At 44.2% G+C, this 25,034-nt stretch overlaps 1 protein-coding gene across 1 annotated transcript in view; it reads right to left on the reverse strand.

Moving 5' to 3' along the window:
• The window catches only part of Sh3rf1 (SH3 domain containing ring finger 1), a 159,330-nt gene that overhangs the window by 54,253 nt on the left and 80,043 nt on the right, over positions 1 to 25,034 (reverse strand). Inside the window, exons 3-4 of the mRNA XM_085680332.2 lie at positions 2,431 to 2,706; positions 1,364 to 1,459 (exon numbers count right to left, since the gene is read on the reverse strand). Coding sequence (XP_085536458.2) covers positions 1,364 to 1,459; positions 2,431 to 2,706 — 372 coding nt within the window. The remainder of the gene's footprint in view (positions 1 to 1,363; positions 1,460 to 2,430; positions 2,707 to 25,034) is intronic.

The raw sequence follows: 25,034 nt of genomic DNA on the forward strand, positions 1-25,034 counted from the left end.
TTTGATGCTTTAGACAACAGATCTGCCTTTAATTCCCCAAACAGTCTGAGATCTCTCTTGCCTTTTGGCTTCTGCATATGCCGTCTCTCCACCTGGGTGTTCCTCCTGTTTACAGCAAATGCACTTCTCATCTCTCTGAGGTAACATCTACTTACACATCGCAAGACACCAGCTTCTTTCCAGAAGTCTTCCTTGACCTCAGCAACTCGGAGTGGCTGTTTGGGCTTTGGTGGTTTCACTCATCAAAAATGCCTTCAATTTTGTTTTCAGCAAGAAATGCCCATTACCAGCTGATCGTTTAGGACGGATGACGTCATGGGTGTCTGCTCTGAACTCTACCTTCCCGGTTCATTTTGTGTGTGTGTCTGCATATGGGTACACGTGGATATGTGTCCATATGGAGGCCAGAGACCGACACTGGGTATCTCCCTCAATTCCTGCTCTGTCTTGCAAAGACAGGATCTCTTCCTGAACCTAGGCTGGATGCCAGCAAACCCCAAGGCCCCACAATGGCTGGGGTTACAGTGTACATTGTTGAGCTCATCTCCTTTAAGTGGGTGTTAGGGATCCAACTCAGGCCCTCGTGCTTATGTGGTAAGCACTGTACTGTCTGGAGCATCTCTCTGCACACCCCTGTTGATTTTTAAACTTGATTTTGTTTAGAATAATGAGTATGCAACTTCTTTAAAAAGATTTCACTCAGGTTTGATCAAAAGCTCTCTGAACAATGCTACCTATTGAAAAAAGGGGACTAAGCAGTTACTGGGGTATGGTGGAGAAGGAGCCATTCACTTAGGGAATTTTATCAAAGAACTACTTAGGCATCACTACTCTCATTCTGATGATGTGGCAGACTATGAAAAATGTAAGAAAACAAGGGTGAATAAAAAGTGCTTGCCATTGAGATTAACTCTAGTTCGGTCCCTCGGTCCCACACGGTGCAAAGGAATGGCTTCCCAAAGGTATACTCTGACCTATTGCTTACACACACACATTAAATAAATGAATGTGATAAAAATAGGAGAAATAAGTAAACAAGTAAAATGAATCTATGAACTTCTCATGTTTCTTGGGGACTTTACAAATTTTCCAATCCTTACTCAAGGCAGAAACCAGATCGCATAGGTGACGGACAGTCCCTTATCTATCCCAGGGATGCCTTTAAACAGGAGACAAGGAACCACATTCTAAGATCTTCAGTAACAGGAGGACACAAGGAAGGAAGTCTTTCTAATCCAACAACACACCCTTTCAAAGCCACTGCCAGTGCTCTGTGCCACAAGGATCTCTTAATATCTAATCTGCACAATTAAGATTTATCAAGTAAGGTGAATATGAGTCAAAATTGTACCAATTAGCTTACCTCAACATATGAAATTGGGAATATTCCTATTTTATCTGCCAGCATTCCCTCAGCCCAGTTCTCATCCACTCTGCGGATCACGGTCAGGACGTCATCCTGAGGAAACAACCAATCATGAGTCTCTCTGATTATATTAAATTAGCACCCTAATTATTATCCTACATAAAGGGACTGAAGAAGATTCTGTAACACGGTTTTAATACAAAAAATATAATGTTTTCATGAAGTCCACAGGACTACCAGTCAATCTGATGTCTTCTAAATTTTGTTTTACATTCCTTTTAGTGGTGGTAGGCAATAAGCAGTAGGGTGCCCATGAGGGTCAAAGGACAACTCAGGGGAGATGGCTTTTTCTATCATGTGAGTCCTGGTGGGCAAACACTGGTCAGGCTTGGCAACAAGTGCCTTCACCAACTGAGCCATCTCGCCGAAACCTAATGTCCTCTTAGAACATCTGTAAAACAACAAATGTCTACCAAGAGTCCAGGTGCTTCTTTTGAGAGCAGTAAACTGCAACTCGAAGGCCATCCCCTCAGCATGTCAGGTGGACATCTGTTTAAATTGCCCTCAGGTATTTCTCGCTATAGTTGATAGCACGGATTAATGCTCACTGAAATAAACATCCTACTGCTTCACTTCTCCAAAACATGGTTTTCTACTTAAAATTCCAAACCCTCTTATCAATAGTAAATATATTCCTGTGTGCTTTTAAGCAAAGAAATTTACATATAAAGTAAGAAGTAATGATGTTTTATTTGTTCTCTGGGATTGTACTTTGGCACCCAGGGGTGGCACACACATGCCCCCTTTGAAAGCGGCTCAGAAAGAAACTGACTCTAAACAGGAGGACGAGGCTACAAAGAACATCAGCTCAGATCATCCTCCGGAGACGTTTACACACAGAATTGCTTTCCTAGCGGCCTGAAGACGGCTTCCTGGGATCTTTAGAAGCACACTGACAGAGTTCGCATAAACTATTTTCTCTTTTTGCAAGAAGAAATCCCAGTCATATTCCAGGCATGTGGGAATACCCACGAAGGCTGAAAGCCATCTCGTGGACACTTTACCTTTGCAAAGGGAAGGCAGTCTTTGTCCGCTTCCTTGTCTTTCACCTCAAAGTCATAAAGTGCTTTGCACTGAGGTGGGGGCTGAGGTAAAGGTTTGATGATCTGCACGAAGTTGGTGGGGAAGAAGCCGTGGACGCCATTGACTTCGCCGTGGTACCAATTCTCATCCACTTGTCTCCGCAAAATGATGATGTCGCCTTTGCTGAACTTCAGGTCTCCGGGCTCTTTTCCTTCATAGTTGTATAACGCTTTGGCACATGGTAACTGAGGTATACCCTTAAAGGAAGAGAGAGATTTCAGTGAAAGAACAGTCAGATGACGTCTCTGAAAATATGGTCACATTCTTGTCGTCTTTAAGTCAAGATCAAATCCAGCAACTTGGCACTTAGAAGAAAACCTTACATAAAAACCTAATTACATTTACTACAGTACAAATACAAAGAGCATGGTATTTCTGCATTATCCACAGGATAGCCTCTGTGCCTAAATTTAATATAGTGAAGCTCTGGTTTTGTTTGCCTGGGATTATTGTCTAAGTCTGTTTCCTGGTAAGAAATTCAAAAATTCATAAAAACCAAACTTAGTTTTTATACCAATGATTTATTTATTCATCAAGATAGATGACACGGTTGGTGAAGAAAAATTTAAATCAAAATCTGATCTATCAGGTTCATAACTTCACTTAAGCAGATTAGATTTGGGGCAAACATTTTTCTGATGTGACTCCAGGTCTTAATCTTTTATGAACTTAGTATGTACTTACTAAGACGCCTTTCTATGCTCAAGAATGGAACACAGCAGTTAAGACTGTCTCAGAACCTGAGTGTACTAGGTAGCACTTGATACAGCCCAAAGGCATCTGAGAAAGTCCTAGCTGAACACTTATCTTTATGTGATTGGTTTGTAGACATTATAGATGACTGTATTGACTGCTAGAGGTTGGTCTGTGTGGGGCTGTCCTGACTGTTAAGGGTTGATCTATGTGTGGTTGTCCTAATTGTTAATGGCTGGTCTGTGTGGGGCTGTCCTGACTGTTAAGGGTTGGCCTTTGAGGGGCTGTCCTGATTGTTAAGGTTTGTCTGTGAGGGGCTGTCCTGACTGTTAAGGGTTGGTCTGTGTGGGGCTGTCCTGACTGTTAAGGGTTGATCTATGTGGGTCTGTCCTGACTGTTAAGGGTTGATCTATGTGTGGTTGTCCTAATTGTTAAGGGCTGGTCTGTGTGGGGCTGTCCTGACTGTTAAGGGTTGGCCTTTGAGGGGCTGTCCTGATTGTTAAGGGCTAGTCTGTGTGGGGCTGTCTTGATGGTTACTTGTTAGCATGTTGGATTTTTTTGTTGCTTGTTAATTGATATAAGAGTGTCCATTCCACTATGCGCAGCACCATTTCATGAACACATAGTCCTGAGAGGTTTGAAAAAGCCAGCTAAGGAGGACCCTGTGAGCAAGTCAGTCACCAGTTTTTCTCCATGGTTTCTGCTTCAACTTCTCTTTGACTATTGCCCAGAGTGTAAGCCAAATAAATCCTTGACTTGTTGCTTTTGGCCAGAATTTTTGGCACCGCAACAGAAAGGAGTCTAGAACACTGCCCTCTCAGGAGTTATCAGCAGCAGATTTTAGACATGGTCTTTACAATTTAAGATACTCAACACGCTCTTCCTGGCTAAAGAGAATTGCGGGGCCAAGAAGCAAAGAGATGAGACTTTAAACATTGCAATTTCGTTTTAAAAGGCAAGCTAAAAAAAAGGCGTGCACCTTCAAGAGAATTTAAACATGAGTTACATGAGTTCAGTATGGCACCTCCCAGGGGCTCCTGATGCCCATCTGTGAACGTGAGTCAGCCCTTGAAGCTTTCTGACCTTTCTGGACCACTGCTGCCCATCACTGACACAGAGGATAAATGTTGAGCCAACTACATCCCTAATGATGTGCAGAATTAGATTACAGCCTTCTGTTCCTCATACCTTCATCCATGGATGCATGCATGTGGAACCCACTCATCAAGCTTTTCCTGTTTACCAGGAAATGTGCTAGTGCTAAACACTTTCACAGGAATAATGCAGAGTTCTCCTCCTCGAGGGACAGGGCAGGTGGAGTAAAGACAATCCAGTGGTGTAACTTCAGTGATTGAAACGTCCACTGGTAATGGGAAGAGCGAGCTCGGGACATAGCAGATGGGAGAAATGACCTATTTCCCTAAATCTTCATGGAAACCTAAGGGGTTGGCTAAGCGAAGTTGGGGTAGGGGGGTAAAAATGAAAATGAGAAGCATTCCACTCAGAGGGACTAGTACTAGCAAGGAACACCAGCAGGAAAACGGGCACGGGAAGAGCATTAGCAATGTAAGGTTCAAAAGAGGCCAATAGGGTCAAACTTACGGTGGGTCTTAAACAAGACTGTTAACAGTCTTAGATCATTGGCTCCCTTCTAGCAACAGTTGAGGGCTGGAAGTCCGGGTGGCAGATGAGGCTCGCAGTCAAAGAGAAAACGGCGTAGCAGGTAATCAGACAGCTACATGTAAAACAGAGCTGTGCATGGCTGATTGTTTTAAGTTTAATCTTTCCAAGTAAAGTAAAGCAGTGCATGTGTTCATGTTCTCCACACTCCACTCATATATACAAAGATCAACTTTTAATGCTCTTGATGGAAACAAAACTTTATAATAGATTCCAACAATTAGCTTGTTTTATCACCAGTCTATCCAAACCTCTTTGCTAAATATTTCTGTTTGAATTAAGGTAAATAGTAATTCTTTCTCTCAAGATGCTATTCAGCAGTCGTCTTGCCTCAGCTTGGACCATCTGATGCCAAGTAAAAGGGCACTGAGTGTCAGCATCCTTGGAAGGCAAGGGTTGAGCTGTCTGGAAATACTGATGCCCTCATGCGCCTTTTTGAATCCTGCTTTGAGGCCTTGCTTCTAACTCTTGTCACTTGACCTTGATGTGTCCTTGTGAGTACGTCTGCTGCTGTGCCCTCTGGCTCCTCCCACATGCTCTTCAAATTATGTATTTCCAAAGCCTGTTTTTTCACTGCTTAGTTTGAGGAAATAAATGTAAAATGGTACAGAAGTAAGTGTTGCTGGGGAGGAGGGTAGAAAGGACTGGCAAGGGCACAACAAGGAACTGAGCTAAGTCTTGCATCCGAAGAGACTGTGAAAGACCATGGGGGATGGTAACAGACTCCCTCAGCTGGGCTGCTTATTGGCCATGTGACCTTGGGCAGATTGGCTTCCCTGTGCCCAGACTTCGTCATCTGGCATTGTGGTGAGGAGTTGGTGAGTTTATGTATTTCCATCCCATAAAATAGCCTAGAAGGAACTAAAATGCTACATTTTGAACTATCATCATCATCATCATCATCACTCATCAGTGTGGAAAGCCTGGTCACCAGTGAAATGGGGCACTTGACGATGCATTTGTTTTCATGCAGTTGAACCCTTTTGCTTTGGGATAGAGTCACATAGTAATCACATTTCATATATGTGTGTACACACACACACACACACACACACACAGTTGCTGTGTGACGATACAAAGAATGTTCCTCCCAGGAACTGCTCAAGAACTTTGATATGTGCGTTTCTGAAGCACACAGTTGTTTCCTGAGACGAATTCATTCATCTTCTGGTGGCGCAGAAGAAATTACAAATTCACTGGCATGCACCGTTTAATAGGGGCTGGCATTTTCGATGTGGCCGTAGCTCATCTTGACAGGGCTAATGTAAGGCATTGGAGGCCTGCATGAATTAATTGGAAATCCTATTACAAACTCGGTGACAAATAGCTCTATTCGCCATCACAGTCCGTTCTCTCAGTTTCCACCACACACACCTCAATTAGCTCTGTTTGGCTGGCTCTACCCCAGATTCATGCCAGACAAATCCACAAACCAAGATTCAGATGTAGCACTCTTAGAAACCATTTTCAACGGCTCCTCGAAGAGATCCATAAAGCTTCTGTGATATGCTGATGTGGAAATGGAGGGAATTTATTTCTTAACAGATCATTTCCACACCCCGGTGGCCTAATGGACTTATTAACTTTTCCACAAAGCGAATCTATTAAGTGCTCCTAAAATCATCAAGCATCCTTAATAGAACAAGCGGTGACGGGAAAACCTATTACGATGATGGCACTATGCATTATGGCTAGCCCGGGGTTACTGGCCCCCATGCAACCAAAACTTCATTAATTCACACTGACTTGCTAAAGGTTGAGTGCCACAGTTATTTCGGTGATCAATAACCACAGAGAAAAGAGCCATAAAGCTTATGGCAACCGAACCCACGAGCAGACATTTGTGCATCTGGCAGTGTTTTTCTACGGTGTTCTTTTTTCAATTAAATTCCAAGACACTAAAGAAGCCAGTTTGTGTCAAGTTTCTCAAAGGAAGGTTTCCCACATTAAAGAAAATGAATTCTCCCCTGATTTCAAATCGAGCAAAGTTCAATGATCTTTAGAAAACTTATTCCCATACAGACTGCAGCTGATTTAGGATAAACGGTTTAACGACTTGGAAGAGCAATAAAAGAACACATTTTCCTGCAACATCTGAAGGGAAAAGGCAAAACAATTGGTTTGAAAAGCCCTAGGACTAGTCTTGTGGGGAGAATACATCCCGAGCCCAGGGAGGCGAGGCCTTCCCATTCATCTCCCCGAAAGGTCTGGGTGTCATGGCATCACCCCGGCCTCTGCCCTCCGTGCCTTCGGCTGCTTGTCTCTGGATCTTCACATCAGGCCAAGGCCCCCGAGGAACCACAGGGTTTAGATTTCACTTGGAGACTTTCACTTGGCTACACATGAAAGGGAGGCTTAGAAAGAGAGAACGCCAGAGAGAAACCGCACCGCAGTCTAACCTGGGGTGTGCGGCTGTCACTCACGCCGCCAGCTTTATCAAAAGGCTTTGGCAACGGACACAGGCCAAGTATTAGAACAATTCTTCATCGGCGGCAGTTTCAATAAATACTGGGTTATTATTTCGCTTGTTAAAAAGAGCAGGACAGTGGACCCACTTTACTTTGCAATTAGTGTTTGCTTCTGAATTACACACTCAAGTTTTACTGCAGATGGCATGAAGACCCTCACGTGATCTGCACACAAATATTTGTGATTAGATGCTTTCTGCTTCCACCTCTGCACCACCAAGCACATTCCAACACAACTGACAAAATGCTCCTTGATGAGCCAGCTGAGCGCCCAACAGGTAAATAAAACACTCACTGCCAATTTATTTCCTGGACTCGAAATGTCAGTGCTCAGATATACATGCGCGGCAACCTCTCTAAATTCAGATGCCTCCAGGCATTTCTTACTGCCCCATAAAGTAAAACAGATTCAACGACCTACTGAAAGGAAAGTCTAGAAGCGGCTCGTACAGCAGTGATGGCTATAAAATGTGAATTCGGTTATATCTAAATTGGCATTTAACTCTGCCTGCTTCCAGCTCAACTTCAAAAACTTTGCAGAAGGAACTGGGAAGAAAGAAATAAGGGACAGCACTGTACACAGAGATCAAGCAGCACAGTGGATTAAAAAAATAATTTTAAAAAATGAAGCCATTTATTTGGGTATGTGTGCACCTGCGCATCAGGTGTGAGTACATGTGGGCCCGTGTGTCATGACAAGCGTGTAGAGGTCAGAGGACAACCTTGTGGAGTTGGTTCTCACCGTCCACCACGCGGGTGCTGGGGATTGAACTCAGGTCACCAGCCTTGCACAGTAAACCCCTTTACCCACCGAGCCATACCGCCAACCCAATACAATATACTTAATGGTTATTAGGTAAAAAATCATGTTCTCAGGGTATCTAGGTCAAATGATTACTTAGATATGATTAGACTCTGACTTGGAATGTTTCCATTTCAATATAATGCCCCAGTGATTACTACAAGCTATATTTCTAAAGTAGTGTGGGGAAATTATTAGGACTCTCAAATCTCCTCTTAGTTCCTATGTTAATTGTTGTTTATTTTAACACTTACTTGTAGAGAGCATTGCGCTACAGGACTTTGACCATCTCCTTAAGCCCCTGCAATCTCACTCGCCCCAAATTCATCAATAGAACTTCTATGTGAGCACGAAGCAGTGATGGACCACACTGCCGAAGCTCTGAATCTCCTAATCACAACTGAACACCTACCAGTGCTTTGTAAATTAACAGCACTTACGGGGAAATTTCCCCCCACTTATATTTATTCTTTATTTTTGTTTTAGGGTGCCCAGCAAGCAATGTAGAGCCTGGTCCATGCTAGGTAAGAGCCCTCTGCCAGTGAGCTACACCCTAACTCTACACAAATCCATGCTGTCCATTCCGTTATCCTAGCATCCTTTTCCCGATACAGCCGTTCTCCTCAGCACTCTCTTAAAGCAAGTCTCTTTATCTAGCCAACCTTTCTGCCCTACTCCACATCGGGTTCCAATTTCACTGCAAATCAAGAATGTGTGCTGACCCAGGCCGGCCAAACGGGGCACCGAGGCACTCAGCTTGAAAGCAGTGCTATAGAGGGAAGAAGTGAATAACAGACCACTTTGGCAAAAAACTTATATTTAGGAAGCAGGAAAACAAAACAAAACAAAATAAAAACTAGGATGGAGCGGTAGATAAAACCAGCAAAATGAAACCACGGTAGCAAGAATTATTCCTGAAACACGGTCTTGTCAACATCAGCAATGTCTTTACAATCTAGAGATGGTTCCCAGTGACCTCCTAAATCAAATTAATGTTCTAAATCATCGGCTTTATGGCCCTGAGTTTGGGTTGGCCGTTCCACCTCGTATTTTCTACCCTCAGCAAGCAAAGCCGTTGCTGTCATCACTCCAGGCTCACACATGCCATTCCTCCGCCACCAGAAGTTACTGTGAGCAGCCCAGGTCTCCTGCCCTCAGTCTGGGGCTTAGCCATGTTTCACTGCCTACACCCTGCTGTGGGGCAGTCTTTGTCCAGTGTAAACATATATTACTCTTATTGGTTAATAAAGAGCTGACTGGCCTAGAGCTCAGCAGGAAGAGATTGGGCAGGACAGTCAGATTAGGAGGACACTGGGAAGAAGGGGGCGGAGTCTGAGGAGTCTCCAGCAGATGCAGAGAAAGCAGCAGATGTGCATGCCATACTGAGATAAGGTACCAAGCCACGTGGTAGAACACAGATAAAAAATATGGGTTAATTTAAGTTGTAAGAGCTAGTTAGTAACAAGCCTAAGCGATCGCCTGAGCATTTATAATTAACATTAAGTCTCTGTGTGGATACTTGGGAGTCAGCTGGCGAGACAGAGCTGACCAGAGGTCCCGACAAAACAACTCTGCCTACAACCTGCAGTTGATAATTACATATTGTTTCTTTTGCTGGCATTCTTGTCTCTCTAGGATGGCCGTTTCTGTTGTTTGCGTTGGCACCAATGAGGCCAGGCTCAGAGACTCAACTGTGTCGATGGGCTAGGTCTCCTTATGAAGATTCTCCCCACTCCACTTGACCGAGGTGCTGTGTTTACGTCTGTGTTTACCCAGACTGCCCTACTCATACTGTCACGGTATGTACCTCACTCAGAGTGGAAGCCCCACCCTAGACCAGAGCATCCTGCACTGTGGGGCTTTGTATTATCCATCTCGATACCCTCTGAGCACCGACCTCAGTGTCTGTGAATAAATTCTTGCCGGAATGAAAAAAAAAAATGTTGTCCCTAGTGGGCTGAGTGCTAACGTGAGGATGGATAAGCGGAAGCAAATTGAATTCAAGGTAAAGTAACTAAAAAGACGGTTGTGTAGGTAGATTCTCCTGCTCTGGATATACTGTACGGTACACACAGGCATATATTTATGAGTCTCCAGGGCTGACTGCTACATTGTCCTTTTGAAGTTATCTTCCATGTATCCTCTGTGCATGCTACACAGCAGGCTTGGGATTCCAAAGTGTGAATGGCATAGGAACACTAAAGGAAGAAGCATTCCACCCCTGGGGTTCTGGGAAACCTGAGGCCCTCAGAAGTGTTCCAGAGAGACCTAGAAAAATAGGAACAAGTCCTGCTAATTGGCAACCACATCCATGAACAGTGTTCCAGAGAGACCTAGAATAGGAACAGGTCCTGCTAATTGGCAACCACGTCCACGAACAGAACCATGTCCAAGTACAGAGCCACATCCATCTACGGAACCACGTCCGCATTCAGAAAACATCCTGCTAATTGCCAGTCACGTCCACGTACAGGACCACACCCATGTACAGAAAACGTTCTGAACATGAACAGTTGAATGCATTCTGTGAAGCAAATTGCTGGCATCTGAAAAATGTACAACACTATGCAGCAAACAAACCACAGCAAACAAATATTTTCCTTACAAATTCATTTCATTCGGTGGTTAGGAGGAAATAGTCCTATGGCTGATTTGTAAGTTTCTCCTGAATGGCCTTAAGGGGAGTGCCCAACTGACAGACAAAACGCTAAAACAAATCTTATGAATGTCTTTAAGGGGATACAGCAATTGAGAATGCAATTCACTGAAGTACAATGCAGGAAATTCATGTCACTCAGTGTCCTGAATGCTCGTTTGCTATGTCACTACGTGCTCAATAACTGTGAGAGTATTTTTTGCAGGAAGCACAGAGATGCACCGGGAAACCCCCTGCAGTGAATTGAGTTGCTAGCTTAAAGACTCAAGGCACGAGGCAAAATGGTTCCTAGTAAAGCAGCTGTCCTTTCCCTGCTCCTGCCCCATAGTAAGCATCTGACCTGGGCTGGGACTGAAGGTTAGACAGGCAGGAGTGGCCACACACCAGGAACACTGTGCTCCCTCCCAGAAACCCAGGCAAGAAAGAACAAGGAGAATGCACGCCTTGGCCGGGCTGTTGTAAAGACCCTAGATGACTCTAAATCAAATCTGATGACTTAATCTCGTATTTGCGCCTGTGTGTTACCATGTTTCACTTTCAAACCCTGGAGAAAGTGCGCCCACCTAATTTAAACAATGAATGTGGAAAATAGTTTCACAATTGAAACAACACTGCAATAGATCCAAGCATATGCGGTCAACAGACAAAAGTGTCAAGGCAATTTGACTGCAGCAGAAATAAGCTTTTCAAAAGATGCTCGGACGATTGAGATGATATGAGACTTGACCCCCTATCTCAAACCATATGAAAAAAACCTAATTTTCGGATGATTGAGATGATATGAGACTTGACCCCTATCTCATACCATATGAAAAAAACCTAATTTTCGGATGATTGAGATGATATGAGACTTGACCCCTATCTCAAACCATATAAAAAAAAAAACCTAATTGCAGACGACTTCCCTAATCAAAGTTGAAATTAGAAACTCTCTAGGGGGAAAACAGAAAACACGTTGTGATTTAGAAATGGACCAGACGAAAGACAAAATAAAACTAACCATAAACGTTCATAAACTAGACTTTCTCAAAACTAGATAGTTCTGTTCATTCAAAGACAATAAAGAAAATAAAAATGCAAGTGATAGATTGGGAAATATTTTCAATGTTAAAATCTAACAAAAGGCTCAATCCAGAAACACAAAAACTCCTATGAATCAACCAGAAGAAAGCCACTTGCTTTAGAAAAGGAGCAATGCGGGGTTGGAGAGATGCTTCAGCCATCACAAGCTCATACCACTGTTGTAGAACCCAGAGTTTGGGTTCCAGCACCTACACTAGGCAGCTTACAACCCACTGTAACTCCAACTCCAGGGATCCCATGCCCCGGTCTTTGTAACTCTGAACTCAGGAACACATATCCACATGCAGATACACAGGAGCACATGTCTACAAGTGGATACACAGGAGCACATGTGTACACGTGGACACATAGGAACACATGCCTACATGTGGATACACAAGAACACACATATACCTACATGCGGAAACAAAGGAACACATACCCACATGCAGATACACAGGAGCACATACTTACATGCATACACATGTATAATTAAAATGATCAAAGTAAATTGTATTTTTTTTTCTAAATTGAAGATCCAGATACAGAAAAGGAAGTTGTATTACATTCCCTTGGGTAGGAATGGCATCCAAAGTATCACTGGAATGAGATAGGATTTCACATTCACTAGACTAACGGAAATTTAAGGATGGCTGGGCTACAGCTCAATCATCGAGCACTATTTGCCCAGCATGGGAGGTGCTGGGCTCACTCGCTAGGGCTTCAGTGTCAACAACAATAAAAGGAGTGAGTTTAAAGACGGACAACAGAAAATGTCAAAAAATAAGAAGGAAATGGAACTGCCAAATATAACAGGCAGGAGTCAGAAACCGACAAATTCGTATAAAGATACACAATTTATTCTATGGCCCAGCAACTCCACCCTTCTGTATTAACTAACAAGAAATAAAAACATTATGGCCACACAAAGACTTGTGCAAAAAGGATCACTGGGGCACTGTTTATGAATATCAAATACCAAAAATAACCCAATGCCCATCAGGATGAGAACGGACAATGGACACTACCCACTACATCAATGGGGGCTGTGGGCGCAACTGGTGATGCTGTAGCCCTGAATTCAACCTTCAGCACCACCATCAGCAGCCTTACAAACACACTGCACATCAGTGGGAAAATCCCACATAAGGACCATGAGATCACGCTGATCCAGCATCCAGGAATAAGCAGGACAAACCAACTGTGACAGAAATCAGAACAGCAGGTCCGTGCGAAATGGCAAGTGTGCAGCAACAAGATTTTCAAGATGGGAAAGATTTTCAAGATACCTTTCTGCATCCAGGCAGGGACATGAGTTACCCAGGTAAACACGTATCAAAATGAAACAGATTGTTCACTTCTGAACCAAGCTTCACATGCAAAATTTACCCCAATTTTAAAAAAAAAAAATTAGAGATAAAACTCAGAAGCAGCACTGAGATTAAAACAACAACAACAACAAAAACCTCTAGAATGACCTAACACACCAGGCATGTTACTATGCATCAACACAGTGGGGGACATGCAAAACTTCTGAGGGAATAAGCTACACAGCCCTCAACAGAATGGCAAAGCTAGGAAAACAAGATATCTAAAAGATGAGGTAGGTATGACTAACCTTTAGGCATTGCAACATGCACCATGACTTTGTCTCCTTCAAAGTTCGTGTTTGAGAACTGTCTAATCAAGTTCACACTAACACACACACACACACACACACACCATTTTCATATCTCTCCTCGACCACATGTGGTGTGCGGGCTGCATTTGGACAAACCTGAGAGGGCAGACACTGTTGTGAAAAAGCAAAGCTATCTCCACGCAGGCAGGGGTAGAGAAAATGTAGAAAGTCGGCCACAGCCTGACTGGGCCCTGCGCACCGGGCAGCCTCTCCATCCTACATCCGAGATGTACTCTAAATCTCACGGTCAAAGGAAGAGAAAACTACTACATGCACGGCCATTGTGGACGGAGGGAGACGATGAAAGTGTGGCCGTACTTTCACATGGTACGAGGGACAAGCCGCAGAACTGAGGTGCATTAACAGAGCGGGGTGCAGCGTTCAGCTTTCAACACTCTGAAAAGGGCTCTCACAAAGAGAGCAAGACCGGTTCATAGTCAGTGAAGAAAGAACACAGCTTAGACCAACGCATGCATTATTTAAGATGGATAGAAGACTCTCCTGACAGGGAGAGCTGTTAAATATTGCAATGGATGTTGATAGCTCCTTCGCTGGAGACTTGTGAAAATAGGAGCGACTCACAAGCTTGGCTCTGCTTACAGGCAGAGGTTTCTAGGAATACTACGAGCTCTTTAGCAATCAAACTATTTATAAAGAAGTTATTGATTTTTGTCCTATTTCTCTTTGAAGGGTAGGCTCAAGAATAGGTGTAATGGTTAGACTGTTTGTTTCATACTTGACACAACCTAGAGTCATCTGGGAAGGGGAACCTCAAGTGAGAAAAATGCCCTCATCAGAATAGCCCAGAAGAAAGTATGTGGGGCATTTTCCTGATTAATGATTGATGTGGGAGGTGGGAAGACCCAACCCACTGGGGACAGTTCCATCCCTGGGCAGGCAGACAGTCCAGGGTTGTATAAAAATGTAATCCGAGCAAGTCAGTAAACAGAGCTCCTCCATGGCCTCTGCTTCAGCCCTGTCTTGGCTTCCCCCGAGGATGGTCTTTTGGGCCATGCTGTTTCCTCACAGCAGCAGAAAGTATCTAAGCAATGAGCACAGGAATAAGGTACAGGAGGCTCTATAGGAGGTCGGCAAGGACACGCTTAGAAAGAGAACGGACACTGAACGTACAGAAACATGAAATCTAGACAGTCTGGATCCTTCAAACCTACTGTAACCCGCTACAGCGTCATTGGGAAAATCCGGGAGTGCTGTCATTGTCGTCGTTCAGCCCGCCATACTGCCTTTTATCTAGTTATTTAAGCCACGAAACAGCCACACGGGGCATGCATATATCACCATTCCTGCTCTTCAAAGGGTTGCTCTGGCAGTCAATTAAATGTGGAGCTGCGGAGCAAAGGCTGAATAATTACTTTAGAATAACAACATCTTAGTTTCAAATAAATTCATTACAAAAACAATAAAATCAATCCCATGAAAGCCCCAATACAGAACCAAGGTCTTTAAAATGCAATTAAATTTTTTCATGCAAAAAAAAAAAAGCCAACTTCCAAATCCTATACATGTATAAGCTTTATAATTCTGATTTTCAAAAGGGAGTAACCAAAATGGTAGCCCAACAACCTCCCAGCTTAGCTCCTCCTGCAGCTGTGGGAAATGATGCTCGAAAAATACTTTGGAATATTCTCGAATATTCTGGAATACTCAAAAAATATTCTGTAGTAATAAAATGCTTGAAGACACCAACTGCCATTATCCTCTGCTTCCTCTGAAACAAAAAATTAGAGTCCACGTCCAAAGAACAACATTACCACAGGTAGCGGCATGTTTCATCAGCAGTTTCATCAGAGCGTCCCTCAGAACAACGTAGTCCAGTTGAAGAATGACCATGACGTCAAATGAGGAATGAAGAAACAGAGCAATAAAGGGGGGCAAAGGCTTAGTGGCTATGCTGGTTCTCCAGCTCTCATTTTATTCTAAATAACTAGACAAGGAGATATAAATTAGAGAGGTTTCCAACTAAAATGATTGATGTAAATGGTCTCCTTCCTCCCACCCTGACTTGTCCCTCTCTCCCTTCCTTCTTCCTTTGGACGTATTTATGAGGTGCAGAGTGAGGAGTTGAGATTCGGAACCCTTCCCGCCTGCCTTCTCTCTTTTCCTTCCCTCTCTTTTCCCTTCCCTCCCTCTTCTCTCATATTCTTCCTCCCTTCTCTCTTTTTCTCTCTTTTGTTTTTGAAGCAGTATCTTGCTATGTAGTCCAGGTTAGCTTCAAACTCACTATGGAGTGCAGGCGGGTGATCCTTCTGCCTTGGTCTCCTGAGCACTGGGGTTGCAGGCATGCATCACTGCACATTTGAGGCTACTTCTATTAAGCGTGTACTATAAACCTCACATGACAGCCACACATCACAGGAGCAGCAACAACAGCAGAAGACACAGCACACGGCCAGAGGCAGTCTTTCTCCAGCTTATTTTTGGAGAAAAGCTCTCTCTCTGAACCCAGTTAGCTAGACTAGCTGGCCAGCAAACCCCAGGAATCCTCCTGCCTCTGCCTCTTGAGTGCTGGTACTACAGATGTGAGCCATCACACCTGGCTTTTGACCTAGGTTCTGGGAATCTGATCTGGGGGCCTCACACTTGCACACCAAGCACAGTGCTGACTTAAACATCTCCCCAGGTCCAGGAATCTATTTTCGGAGGATATAGTAATAACACGGAGAACTAGAGGGCCGAGAACACGCATACACATTTGCCTCTGGAGGGCAGGGTACGGCGTGACAGGAAAGGAACATGAGTGTGCTATCATGAACAATACTGCTTTAACATTAGCCTGCACTAGGGGGAATGCAGTGTGTGAAATTCTAGGGTCCTGGCTATAAATTTCAATAGATTATTTTTCGAGTAACCGCATACAAAGACTACCAATAATAACAACCTCACTTGAGACACAAACCCCTTGAAAAGCGATCGAGGTGTCCTGCATTTTACTTCACCGATGTTACAGTAGGTAAGCTTAAACGGAATGAAAAGTTGGCTCCTGGCTGTACGTATCCCCCTTACTCCCACTCCAAACTACTCCTAACTAATCCTGACGGGCATGTTCAGCTGCACTAAATAATTGACAACTTCCACGCAGCACCAATGCCACAGGGCAACACCCACTGTCCCCATTAGTCAGACTCCCTCTTGATAATAACTGGAGTTTCAACTTTACTGGCTGGGTTCCTTTAGGGATATGGGGGGATTTAGTGGTAAATAAACACAATACAACAACAACAACAAAATAGAAAGAAAGGGAAAGAAAATAGGACCCAGGCTGTCTCTACGATCATGTGCTCTGTTTCTGAGGGCCACGTGACTCAATTAATTGGCACGATTGCACTTGGAGGGCTTCTGTCGACAGTGTGGTCCAACGGCACTGCAGATCTTGGAGCCTGGGGGTTAAGCGTGTTAGCTTTGGGGAAAATAATGAAAGCCCGAACACCTTCCCCCGGTTCCAAAGGGGTTCGTTCACTGAACTTGTGAACACATGGAAATCACTTGACATGTCACCTTCAAAAATACCTCCTTCTTATGCAAGGGAAGAGACCAAAATATGACCTTCACTATTTTTAAGACGATACCTAGTCAGATGGTTAGCGTGTGCGGTTTTGTGTGTGTGTGTGTGTGTGTGTGTGTGTGTGTGTGTGTGTGTGTGTATGTGTGTAGAGCAGGGAGAGAATGAACTAGATTCATACCTGAAGAGAAGCAGCCCGGCCCTGGAACCTGCTTACTAAGATGCTTGTTAAACGCGCAGGCTGGGACTTGCGGCTTCTGCATTTCTAGGAGCAATCAAGGGAATCCTGTCCCAGGAACCACAATCTCAGCAGCAAAGGAATCTAGGGTCAGTCTTCTCCCCAAACTCCTTTGCTGGTTCTTCTTTCTCAGCCGCCTCAGGGCTCCATCTCTGAATCCTTTGCCTACCTATATTCACTCCTAAGATGACGATCTCATCTCGTTCCTTCCTTGAAGCCGTGTGTGTAAGCCTTTCTCAATCATGGCGATATACCAGAATCAACTAGGAAGTTTCTGGTTTCCTCCTGCTTCTCTTAAAGTTTTCTAAGGCCCCACACCAATGAAACCAGCATCTCTAGGGTTAGTCAGAAGCCTGTGCATTTTTCAGACCTCCTGGATGACTCCCCACAGTCTTAGCTAACTATGTCTGGTTCACCGAACTGCTGGTCCGCCTCACAATACCTCCCAGATCTGATCCCTGCCAGCACTTCTTACCTGTGCTCTGAAAGTCTTCTTCATGCCTCAGTTTACCTCAAGCTGGCATGTCCAAAACTGACTTTGGATTTTTACCTGCTTCTATACCAGTTTCCCCCACCTCACCCCGACTCTTCACCTCACTACTCAATCCCTCAGTAAGCCTACTGGCTCTAACTTCTAGAGACACTACACCCAGCCACTTCTTATAACGTTCACCTCGGCCGCCTAAGCCAGCCACCCTGCTCTGTGCTGCTCCTCTTGGCCCCGCCCCATGCGTCCTTTATTCTGTCTCTTGTCTGTCAGTCTCATGATGGCTTTCCACTCACTTAACATCCGACAGACCTCTTCTCCTGGTCTTCTTGCTTTCTGTCCTGAGGCCCTGTTTACTACAAGCAAATATGGCTGCCTGCACCCAGATCTCGGACTTCCTAGCTTCTAGAACTGTGAAAATGAAGAATATCTCAACCTTTAAACTATTAATCACATGTTGACTCCAGAGCTAAACCAAAAACAACAGACGGAAGTTATTACACAGGGTCCAAGCTCATTTTCAGTGTCAGAGCTGAGGAATTTCTCTAATCATAAGCTGCCAATCAACACTGGAGCCCAGCGCACCACCCACCCGCATGGCGCCTGCTGTAACTTTGGGGTTCCCTCCTCCCCTCAGCATTATTTTTTTTTAGCAATTCATTTCTCCTTCCTCACTCCACAACTTCACACCCGGAGCAAAGAATGCTGAATGGTGATTTTTACAGTTCTTTGAAGGTCTGGTGGCTGTGATGTGTGAAGGGATGCAAGCCGTCCATCCTTCAGTGCTTTCTATGATGCAGCTATTCTACAACAAACACGGGGCATTATACTCTTGACGTCAGCCGCACCCGCCACTGCCTGGGACACAGAAACACATTCATTATTATGGTTCCACTTATCACCGTGGCCTCTCGTTATAAATCCTTTTAGACAACACACATCTTTTCCTAACAACACCCTCAGCTTGTACAGCAGAGGATCTTTGCAAACACCCACTTGCAAAAAAGGAAACTGTTTTGTTCTCTACGATATAAACTAAACAAAAGCCAAGATTGTGGGAGCAGAAACAAAGACAGTGTAAAATTAAGCACGGCCGTGCGGGGAGCAGATGAAGTCCTGAATGAACATGTATCGTTAGCATGAGCACTGTTATGTCAAAGGTGCCGGTGCCTCAGACCCACAGGTGTGACAAGGTCTTATACTGGGATCAATGCAGAAGTTGACAGGGAATCCAAACACTGTCAACCACAGCTTCCTCCTCCCGGATGACTACAGCCAGAGAGTCGCCACCACAGACACCCTCTAGGAGATCAACTAAGTGCACCTCCTTGTTCATCTGTGTGCCATAAACCTGCCTCCACGATTCAGATGTACAATATAAACACGCCTAGTTTCCAGTCTGTTGGACTCCCCCATGAGACGACATGGCCCACTAGACCCCAACTGTTCTGGGTGTTAGTGTGTCTCCGTCACTTCACTCCGTTACCTCGGTCAGGCCAACCCCTGGCGCTGGGCAGGTTGCAGCACTGAAAGAGTGGCATACTTGGTACATGCTATAAAAGTACACTAAAAAAACGTGCGCTAAATGGGTAGGAAAGAACATTTAGAACCCATTTCCTAGGCCCACGTCACTTAGGAGAGCAGAAGTTACTCTCTACGTCAGTGCTGCCATTAGACACATTTGAACTATGTTAACTGTCGGCTTCACTCAATTTTAATCAAGCTACATAGTTACTCAAATGTTTTCATGTCTCTGTGATTTTAACTTAATTACATATAAAAAGCGTTTCCATAGAATTTAGGGATTAAAAGACAAAATATGCTATATGTAGTCAACAAATATACTTCGTTATATATCGAAGTGACAGTATTATATATTTGTATATATAATGAGAACACACACACACAAACACATGGGGTCAGGGGATAAAGATAAACGTGCTAAAACTTTAGTTTTCGCAGGCAAGATCCTTGAGAATATTTTTGTTTTTTTCTCAGACACTATTATGTGGGGCTGGGGAGACAGCTTAGTCAGCACAGTGCATACTGCACGGGCACTGGGGACCTGAGTCTGTGCATGCTCAGACATATGGGGGCACACATGGGCACACACACGGAGGGATGGAGGGAGGGGCACTGAGGACCTGAGGAGTCTGTGTATACTCAGACATATGGGGTCACACATGGGCACACACACGGAGGGATGGAGGGAGGGGCACTGAGGACCTGAGTCTGTGATGCTCAGACACATGGAGGCACACATGGGCACACATGTATGTGTGCATACACACACACACACACACACACATATGGAGGGATGGAGGAAGGGGCACTGGGGACCTGAGTCTGTGATGCTCAGACATATGGGGGCACACATGGGCACACACACGGAGGGATGGAGGGAGGGGTACTGGGGACCTGAGTCTGTGCATGCTCAGACACATGGAGGCACACATGGGCACACATGTGTGTGTGCATACACATCACACACACACACACACACACACACGGAGGGATGGAGGGAGGGGCACTGAGGACCTGAGGAGTCTGTGCATGCTCAGACACATGGGGGCACACATGGGCACACATATATGAAGAGAGGGAGGGACGGAAGGAGGGACGGAGGAAGGAGGGAAGGACAGATGAACTATGCTTAGGCCCTTTCTTAAAGCATTCAAATCATAGGAATTTAAAGCTAAAAGAGGCGTAAAGGATTATTGAGCCCTATTTCCTCACATCGGGAGAAGGAAGCAAACTGACTGCCCATGGATAGTTAGCAGTGAAGTGGAGACAAGGGACCAGACCTAGGTAAAAGGGCTCCAGAATCCAGGCTGAGCCGTTGATAAGAAGGGACCCAAAGAAAGTTAGAGAGAGTTTCAGCTGTGTTGTGTGGTGCTAAAATTTAAATGTTTTATTCCTTTCTCTCCTGTAGGGAAATCAGTTCAATCAGACTCAGATTGTGTGAGTGCACACACACATATACATGCACACAAGCGCATGTGGTATTACAGAAATGTATTTCTTTGCTAGTCTCATTTCAGACTTCCTCCACTGTATCCCTCTTTTCTTTAGACACACAATTAGAACAAAAAAAATCCTTAAAATATTGACTGTATTCTTGAAAATTATTCTTTTAGCATGGAAAATTAACAGCTTAAAATATAAGTTGTTGGGGAAAAAATGTATTCCACAATAGCCCCTACACACAGGTGATAAGAACGAAGATGGCAAGCTGGGTGATGGTGCACGCCTTTAATCCTAGCACCTGGGAAGCAGAGACAGGAGGATCTCTGTGAGTTTGAGGCCAGCCTGATCTATAGAGCAAGTTCCAAGACAGGCTCCAAAGCTACAGATATCCTGTCTCAAAACAAACAAACAAACAAACAAAAAAGATGGCCTCAAATGCACCCACACCCCAGTCCTCAGAACCTGTGAGTCTCTCACTCTGCATGCCAAAGAAACTTTAGGCAAGGAAAGAATGCCCTGGTCATCTGGATGCACTGAATGAAATCAGGCGGGCTCTAAAGTCAGAACAATCCCAGCTTAGCTTTGGGTTTAGAATGTGACTAAGGGAGCAAGTTCAAACACACACAGCTTTGTTGGCTTTGAAGATGTTGGAATAGGACCAGAAGCCAGGCAAGGAAAGGAGTCCCCCCACTAGAGCCACCAGAAAGTCATGCGATCCCACCTACACCTTGATTTGGGCCCAGGAAGACCCATGTCAGAGGTCTGATGAACCATAAGTTCATCAGTGTGGCTTAAGGCCACTCGGCTCACTGGAATTCATCCCAGAAGCAAGAGGAAACTTAGAGCCCCACCAGACACCAGCCATCCAGCTCACGCAACCGTCTGAGGAACAAGGGCATGTGGAGGAAATCTAGCCTTCCACTTTGGAGGACCTTCCCACCATCCCCAGGTTATATGAGGATAACTTCAGACCGGAGCCCAGCTTGACAGCAGAGGAGGCTCCCAACAGCCTGACAAAACACAACAGAGCACCACTCTGAACAAGTTACATCTGACTGTTTACTTTAGCATATTCTTTGAACTACATGTGCTTCCAAGGGAAACAAATTTTACTTGGAATAAATTTTACAGTCTTCTACTCGAAACAGCTGGTTGGAGTTTTCAAAAAGCATCTTGTCAGAGTTACGTACTTTTCTTTTCCTAAGACACAGTCCACCCACTAAGTCATACCAGAAGCCTTGGTAATCACGGAAGATGGCTTCCTGAACACAGATCCCTTCCATCTTTGTTCTGCAATAGGCTTTTTAGAGGCAAGGACAAATACAAGAAATGCCTATATGGACTACATCATCTCCGTAGCATGGGAACAGCAAGCAAGACCCGTAGTTAGTGATGAACAACGAAAGTCAGGCCATTCCTACAACGACCAGCCCAAGCTTTAATAGACCCCTTTCAGCTTCCCGCAGACTATGTCACAAGCTGGAAAGAGATTTCTCATGAAGAACAAAGTATAGAAAAGGAAAAAGGAAGGCACGCGGGGTGGGATGGGGGGGGTGGAGTGGAGTTAAACTGAATACCTACAGAGGAAAAATGTGCCCAGACCAGAGCCTGAGGCTCAAGTTCCCAGTCTGGTTTAGATGAAGACGGAGCCTCCGCCTCATCCAATTGTTGACATTACGTAATTAGCCGGTTACAATAATAACACTGCAGTTTAACACGCCACCACAACCGGAGGAATTTTAACTACTTTGGTGAACTGCCTGTCACCAGCTACATCTGTGCTGATCTTCAAAGCAGACGTGGGGAGGGAGACATTAGAATGAGATTACCACAGAGCAAGACAACAAGGGTTGGGGTTTGAGGGTATTTAGTCTACCTCCATCTGTTCTTTGCTTTTATTTAGTTAGGCCAGCCTTTGGTTGTTGCCTTAAGTAAATGAGATTCAGCAAGCGCCTCACATAAGCTGTGAGCTAGCAAAAAATAAAAAGTCGCAAAATTATTGTCTGCCCGAAATGGATACTTCATTTTTCAAAGTCATAAACATTAACATACACAAAAACACTTAATCCAAGCACTTTCAGAGGCTTTTATTCTTCAATTAAAGAAAGAAATCTGTAACCTAAATAAATACTAAAACACTTTTTAAACAAGTCCTCAGACAGCTTCGGAACCTACTAAAAGAAAGTTTTATCTTCCAGGGACTGTTTCGTTCTGTCCGCATTCACACACTCACTTTAGGGACTGGAGGGTGTTACACTCTTTTCTTAGCCAAATAAACGACATCTGAAATGCAGCCGAGCCCAGGCTCTCAGCTAAGTCTCCGAACTGACAGCTGGACACACTGCTCATAAGCGTCCAGACCTGCATAGGGACGGTAGCTACCTCTTGCCACTCCATCTAGGAGTATAGTCCAAACGGCCAGAGTTCGAAGGGAACTCAGAAGTGACCTACTTCACTCTTGTTTCACAAAGAGACCCTCCCCTACTGCAATTACACACAGAACCCTGTAGCGTGACTATCCCAGGACAGCTACTTCCTTCGCTTCACCAGGGTAAGGGCAGAGGACTGCCGCCCTGCTCCTCCAAGACAGCCACACGGAGAGAACAGCCTCTCTGTGGTACAAACCCTGGTTCTTTCCTCCCTCGTTGGAGGCCCCCACTTTTCCGCATCCTTCCCCTGTTCTGGCACCGTAACTCCAAAGTTCTTGAGCAAGTACTGACTTTGAACAAACTTTTAAGTCCTCACTCCCGACCATTAAGAGATAAAATCTTTCTGACCCCCAAGCAGTTAAAATCACGGTGATGATGGATGTATCAGGGTGTGTAAAAGGTCTCCCCAGCATGGTCCATCTATATTATCTATGTTACTATCTACTGCAGACATGTACATTTAAGACTGATTTCTTATCCCATCTTTATTAGGTACCATCTTCTCTGCCCTTTGGGAGACTTTGCTACTATTGGCCTTTTATGCTAGATGATACTGCCAGGAGAGAGGATGCCCACTATGCAGTACCTGATATTTATCTGTCCACTGCTACACAAACCCCTTAGCTCTCTTAATTTCATTTTTCTCTATGGTAATCTCTCGTGTTTATCTATAGGCTGCTCTTTTGTTATATATTTATCTTTGGTGTTGATTGCCTGTCTTTCCTCTTTAATCAGGAAAAGAAGCCTATACTTTCTTATTATTGTATTGTTAGTGCCTAGAGCTGAGCCTGGCACATAGCTAGAGTTCAAACAACTGGTTTTGAATGAAGACATGGGTTTTTGCAGCTGGTGTGTTGAGGGGGTAATATACAGAAAATGCAGGCAAACCTCAACATGTAACAGTCAAATTTGTACTCGCTTTCCTTTATTCAATGCAGTCATGATGTGGGAGTCCTCTCTCTGTGCTGAGATTACCATTAATGAGTAAAGAAACTGCTTTGGACCCATAGCAGGGCAGAACATAGCTAGGCAGGGAAAACTAAGCTGAATACTGGGAGAAAGAAGGGCGGAGTCGGAGAGAAGTCATGTAGCCCCACCAAAGATGGACGCCGGAACTTTACCCGGTAAGCCACAGCCACATGGTGATACACAGATTAATAGAGATGGGTTAGTTTAGGATATGAGTTAGCGAGAAATACACTTAGGCTATCGGACAAACAGTACTGTAAATAATATGGTTTCTGTGTGATTATTTAAGGGCTAAGTGGCCGGGAACAACCAAGCGGCCCTTCTTCTACACAGTCAACTTAATAATTTTGAAGCTACTTGCACCTTACTCTATGACTGAAAAGATGGTACATGACCTCAGTTGATTTGTTAAAAATAACTGATTTTTCTACTCAAAGCAGGTAAAACACAACAGACAACAAAGATATAAAGTAACTATTGTTACATAAAAAAATGTTTCTACAGAGGGTATAATTAGTTAAGAATACCAAAATAGTCTTTTTTCACTTAGTTCTTAATTTCTCAGTATCACCAAGGAAACTTGAAACTTTTTATAATATTATGATAGACAATTAAAGGATATAAAACCAGATCAGCATAAAAGCTAACCTCTAAGCTGAAGGCATTTTACTGCTCTCCATTAGAGTGATTTTGAGATCAGTCTTACGGGCACTGTTTTTCACAGACACCAACGGTTGGTTTCACTGTTAATCATTCATTCCCCTCTCGCTTACCTTCCCTTCATAGCAGGCTAAACTGCAGAAGGACATGCAAAGGATACAGGGCTCAGGTGCGAAGAACGGCAATATATTTAACCATCCAGATATGAGGACA

Source organism: Myodes glareolus, chromosome 23 (assembly GCF_982192425.1).
Source record: "Myodes glareolus chromosome 23, mMyoGla1.1, whole genome shotgun sequence".
Lineage (NCBI taxonomy): Eukaryota > Metazoa > Chordata > Mammalia > Rodentia > Cricetidae > Myodes > Myodes glareolus.